General features: G+C 57.0%; 1 protein-coding gene across 1 annotated transcript in view; it reads right to left on the bottom strand.

Moving 5' to 3' along the window:
• Positions 1 to 6000, bottom strand: part of DOCK2 (dedicator of cytokinesis 2) — a 352493-nt gene that overhangs the window by 279537 nt on the left and 66956 nt on the right. Inside the window, exon 14 of the mRNA XM_060197015.1 lies at positions 4896 to 5020. Within this exon, the coding sequence (XP_060052998.1) occupies positions 4896 to 5020 (125 nt within the window). The remainder of the gene's footprint in view (positions 1 to 4895; positions 5021 to 6000) is intronic.

Raw genomic sequence — 6000 nt, 5'->3', positions numbered from 1 at the left:
TGTCGGTCTGCTTCTAAATTCTGCTTCTGAGACCCCTTCTGTTGCATTGCTCGAGGCTGTGGTCTATTTACATAATCACTGTTTTCATTGGTCTAATCCCCACTGGTTGGCACACTACTTTCCTTCTCCCCACCCCCTATCCTACGTACTTCCTCTTCCTGACACTTCCGCCTCAGGAGACATAAAAGACAGGGCTTTCGAATGAAGAGAGATTAGATTAGATTAGATTGTTGAACTGCATCCCCGCTGGTCAATAAAGATTGAACTGCGTTCCCAGCTCAGCCATGAGTCCCTGGTACTCTCTCTCCAGCCCTCGAAGCTAGCCGGCAAAGGGTTCTGACCTCTATTCCGCAGACACCTGGGGCTTTGAGGGTTGCTCTCAGAGTGCTGCCTCAGGAAACTGTATAAGCATCGCCCCTAGGGGGCCCTGGTGAAGCCTACGTAGTGCTAAGTGTAAGGACCCGCACAAGGATCTGGGTTCGAGCACCTGGTCCCCTACCTGCAGGGGGAGGACACTTAACAAGCAGGAAGCAGGTGTCTTCAGGCGCCTCTCTTTCGCTCTACCTCTTTATCTCCCCCTCCCCTCTCAGTTTCTCTCTGTCCTGCCCAAACAAAAAAACATTGGCGTCTGGGAACTTTCACAAGAGTCCGTGTCCCTCACCAGACTCCTCTGGTGCTCTGTGGCTCCCCGGTGTTCCTTTACCTTTGACAGCCAAAGCCACCCCTCGGCAGGTGCCCTGTGACCCTGGAGAAGCAAGCCCGGCTTCGGGGTGGGGGTGGGGGTGGGGGTGGGGGTGGGGGGATCCCTCTCTTCTGGCTTCAGGGATCCAGGAGAAGAATGGGTCCAGTTTCTACGCTGCTGATATCTGCAGTCAAATCAGGACAGAGGCCTGGACTTGGCAGTGATGGGGGGGGGGGTCAGGGGGAGGAGAGGGGAGGGGATGCGGGGGTGGGGGTGGGGAGGCAGGGGAAGGAGACCCTGCATGGCTGCCAGGTCTGCACTGGCTCCTCCAAGAGGAAGCCCTGGGCCCCGCATCCCACACTCCCCGCTCCCGCCACCTCTGGTGAGGACTGTCATTGTCCCCATTTCAAAACAGAGCAGACAGAGGCCCGAGAGGCAGGTACAGTCCCCCTGCCTCAAGTCAGCAGGGCCCGGCCTCCATTCCACACCCTCTCTCTCTCTGTCCCCTGTCCCCTGCTCCTTCTTCAGGGACCCAGCTTACATCCAGCCTCCCCTGACTTCCATGCTGTGACGTGACATCTGTGGGCTTGGAGGTTCTGTGGCACCAGTGAATCCCTGGCAGCTGACAAAATCTGAGCCCGCACACAGATCTCTGGTGAAAGGCAAGGCTGCACGCCAGGCCTGTGAATGCCAGGCCACGCTCCAGACCCCGGCCTCTTGCCATCTGGGGCTGGAGGCAGCAGTCTGAGTACCCTCTCCCTGGAGCCAGGGAGGCAGGGAGAGGGCGGCAGGAGGCACGGGGCACAGAGGTTGGGGCAGATGCAAACCTGGCTGGGTCTCTGGCCCAGAGTCTGTCCCCACTGCTCAGTTTCTCAGCCCCCATGTCCCAGGCTGAGCCCTTAACTGGCTTCAGGTGGGTTGAAGACACTCTTGAGTTGGAGGTTGGCAGGGCATGGGGGGGGGGTGTTCCTTCCCTGACTCAAAAGTCCAGCACTACCCCGTGGAGCACCACAACACCAGGGGAAGCTCCACGGATGGTAGTACAATGCCATGGTGTCTTTTCCTCTTTGTATGTCTCCTCTCTCTCTTTTTATTATTTATTGGATAGAGACAGAGAGACATTGAGAGGCATAGAGACAGACACCTGCAGCCTTGCTTCATCACTCATGAAGCTTTCCCCCTTCTAGGTCAGGACCAGGGGCTTGAACCCAGGTCCTTGAACATTATAATGCAAGTGCTTAACCGGGGGCACCACCGCTTGGTCCTGTGTCTCTCCTCTTAGCCTGGCGTCAATGGCATTACACATGGCATCAATGGTACTCCCCAGTACAATCAGAGAGAGAGAGAGAGAGAGAGAGGAGGATGGGGGAGGAGGGAGGGAGGGAAAGGGAGGGAAACTAAAGGAACGAGAATCTGAGTATGGGGGGGGAGGTGGTCCAGAAACCTGCAGGCTGTCTTTCTGAGCAGAACCGGGCTCTCCACACAGACCCTGTCCACCCCATATGGATGTAAGAGAAGCAGGTGACATCCTGGATGTGGCCCCCCGAGGGCCCGGCAGGGTCCCATGAAGACACGGTCCCGGCACGGAAGAGGCAGGCGAGCACTCCAAGGTGAGGACTGAGCCTGACACCTCTCGGGAGTGAAGGCGGCCTGCCCGCCCGTGGGAGCACCTGCCTGGAGACTGTCTGTCTGTCTCGGCATTCACAGGAGCAGGGGCCACAGCCGGCCTCCCCCCTCCCCTTCCAGGCAGAGGCTCACGGGGATTATGTAAGCCACTCAAGGTTGCCCTGCGAGCCGGGACTGAGCGGGGCTCTGAGCCCCCAGAGATGGGAGGTTTTCAGCAGGACCCACAAGGCCCCCGGGCACTGGCTCCACCCGCAGCTGCGTGTCTGCACACTGTCACGTCTCCCTAAACCTGCCCTTGCCTGCCTTCGTGAGCCCCTCCGCCCATGCCCGCCTCCTTGGAAGGTGACCCTTCTTCCTGTTGGGGGGCACCGGCAGCCCCACCACCTCTGTCTCAGGGAGACCACAGCACAGCACAGAGAGGTGGCTAAGATGCGGGCCTGCCGGTCTCCCACTCCCACCCCCCGCATCTCTGCTTGGGACCCTCCTGAGCAAGGCCCTTCAGATCCCCCTCCTCAGTCAGGGCTAGGGCCATGGAATGCTGCCTGGGCTGGCTCTGCCCTGTGCCGTGTGCTCACGCAGCAGAAAGAGGCATCGACCTCTCTGAAGGGGACTGTTCCCAGAGGGACCCGGAGCCAAACTACACTGCCCGAGCCTGCTGCCTGGCACTTAATTAGGCAGGAATATTTATTTCTGCAAACACAGGGAGAGAAGCCTCCCATGGGCTTCCTTAGCAATTTCCAATAGTCGCTTGACTCCACTCCCCTGTAGCTTCCCTGATGAGGGGCCTGCCCCAGTCATCCTTCTGTCTGGGCCCCCGAGGGGGGGTGCCTGCCTGACAGCCTCCAGGGCTGCAGCTCAGAGAGGAGAGGGGCTGCCTGCTTCCCCCTTAAGGGCTGACTCCAATTTGTCCTTCAGCCCCACTGAAGGCAAGAGCACTGGAGAGAGAGAGAGACTGACAAAATTCTCCAACAGGTGGAAGGATAAAAAGGACCTCAGAGCAAGTGTCTACACTCACGAAACACAATCGCCCTTTCAGATGAAAGTCCTCCACCCTTCCTTGGTGGCTTTGTGCAGGGTGCCTCTCATTCACTTTATTCTTCTTCTTCATCTTTAGTTTCGGAATCCAACAAAGAAAAGATGGGTCACACCCTGGGACTTTGCTCAAGTCAACTAATGCACGTGTATCCAAGACCAGTGACAGCAGGGTTTGAGTTTACAAAATATAATGATTTTGCATCTTCCTAGAATCTGCTGGAAATGGCTATGCACATTGCCAAGGAAGGAGGGAAGGACGGAGGGAAGGAAGGAAGGAGGGAACGAAGGGGGAAAGAAGGAAGGAAGGAAGGAAGGAAGGAGAGAAGGAAGGAGGGAAGGAAGGAAGAAAGGAAGGACCTTTTTTGTAGAAGCAAAGCCATTGAGATCAGGGGAGGTTGCTTGGCTGCTGGCGGCCAGGACTCGCATGCCTGGGACTCCAGGATCAATGCTGTGTGTTCTAAAGTGGTGCTCCAGCCTCTCTGTCTCTGTCTCTCTGTCTCTGTCTCTCTGCGTGTCTTTCTCTGACTCTCTCTGTCTCTGTCTCTCTGTGTGTGTCACTTTCTCTGTATCTGTCTCATTTTCTGTGTGTGTGTGTCTCATATGAAATAAATAAAAATAAATGTTTAAAGAGCCATAAAGTGAAGTGTCTAAGAGGCCTGGAAGCCCATTGCTGCCCTCTGCCAACTTAACGAGGTCGAGGACAGTGGCTTCACTTGACAACGGCGGTTTTGTCGGAGGTTCTGTCCTCTGCAAATTGGGGGCCTCAGGTAACCCCGCCACCCTCCTCAGCACCTTTTATGAGGCTCTTAGGTGGAGGGAACAACTCTGCTGGACCAAGGTCCGTCCGAGGCTGGGGAGCAGGACTTAATAAAGCCCGCCCCCACCCCTCTGCTGTCTGACTGACCGCCCCAGGCCCAGGAGGAGCCTGTGCCCACAGCTGACTTTATTCTCAGCGTAGCCCCGAGAAGCACAGCCCTCCCCCACACACTGGACAACCTTGAAGGAAGGGGAAGTAAACAAGTGTAAACAGCCGAGCCGAGCCGAGCCAGCGGGTTGGGGCTGTCCACGTGGCCCTGGCCGGAGCTAGGCCTCTGCCACCCACCCGCAGGCTCTCGGGAGACCAATTTGCAAACACAGTTTTCCACTGTGCCTCTGGCCCTGGCACCTAGGGACCGAGATCAAGTGCCAGGGAGGAGGGGGTCTGTTTGGAGGCCGTGCCAGTCTCCACGCCAGCCCCAGGCTCCCTATTGATCCCCTTCCTTGCTGTGAATTTGGACTGAATCAGCTGGCTGGGCTTCAGTACAACTGCAAGAGGGGAAGGGGAAGAGAGGAGGGTGGGGAGAGTGACCACAGGCAGGGGCCTACTGTGGGCTAGGCACTGTCGCTCCCTATGGCTGGCTGTCCGTCTCCACAGGGGGCAGGGGTGACATTACTCAACGCCATCCACGAGGAACCTGGCATGCGGCAAGCGGGGTCCTCGGCCATGAAGGAGCTGGTCATGGAGCAGAGGCAGCCCGGCGTGCACCCCCCCCAGCCCCCCAGCCCCCCTTACGGGCAGTGTCTTGCCGTCCTCTGTGCACACACACATGATCACTTCCACGTTCCTCTGCGTGGTCTTGTTGTACTTGTCGAAGTCACCCTGCAGCAGGGTGATGTAGATGTCGTTCCTCACGTCACCTGAGGCAGAGGGACAGGTGTGGGAGGGGTGGCCTCTGAGCAGCGGGTGGGACACTAAGGGTGGGGCTGAGGAGGGTCTCCCCCCACCTGCCCGCCCCCTCTGTGACAGTAAAAGCCAAGGAAAGGTGCCCCCCACTCCCACCTCCTCAAGGGGAGGTGGGAGGGTAGAGGGAGGAAGCCCAGAAGCAGGAAGGAAATCCTGCAGGGGAGACCAGTCTCTGGGCCAGTGTTGGTATGCATGAGACCCCTTCTGTTTCATTTGGTTTAAATCCCCCCTGCTTAACACTATTCTATTTACATAACCACTTCATTCTATTTACATAACCACTGTTAACAAGTTCCACCCTCCCTCCAGGGCATTTGTGGTTCAGTGATAGGATTCTCACCTAATCTGCCCCCTCTTTGTCACACTCTGATTTTCACCAGTCACTTTTCTCTCCACCCTCTCTATGTCACATCCTGTTTCCACCCTACTTGGCAAGTATATATAAAGACAGCATTGTGAGTTTTACAGTACTGTACCTTGAGTTTAGCTTAGCTCGTCTTAGATTGTGCTGCGTCCTGCATGAATAAAGAGATACTGCCTACAGCTCAACTATGAGTCCCTGGTCGTCTGTTACCCGCCTGTGAAGCCAGCCCGGCGAAAACAACATAACCCATCAAAAACAACAGGCCAGGGGCTGAATCTCCACCTCTAGTGACACCTTCTGGGGAGGCCAAGGAAGGCAGCTGCACCCAGAGCACCAGGCCGGCACAGCCCCGCTTTGTCTGTGCGTATAGCTGCGCAGAAACACCGACTCGGTGGAGGTCCCCGGAACATGGGCTCCGGTGAAAGGGGGGCATCAGGAATGGGAGGGACAAGGTCTGAAAGGCCCGCACGGGGAAGCATCTGGAGGCTAAAGCAGGTGGAGATAAATGCAGAGTGCTGGGCCCAGGTTCAGCCGGAGCATAAGAGCTAAGGGCAGTGCACTTAACAGTGG

The sequence above is a fragment of the Erinaceus europaeus genome, chromosome 9 (genome assembly GCF_950295315.1).
Source record: "Erinaceus europaeus chromosome 9, mEriEur2.1, whole genome shotgun sequence".
In the NCBI taxonomy this organism is placed as follows: domain Eukaryota; kingdom Metazoa; phylum Chordata; class Mammalia; order Eulipotyphla; family Erinaceidae; genus Erinaceus; species Erinaceus europaeus.
This window is presented reverse-complemented; position numbering and strand designations above follow the sequence as displayed.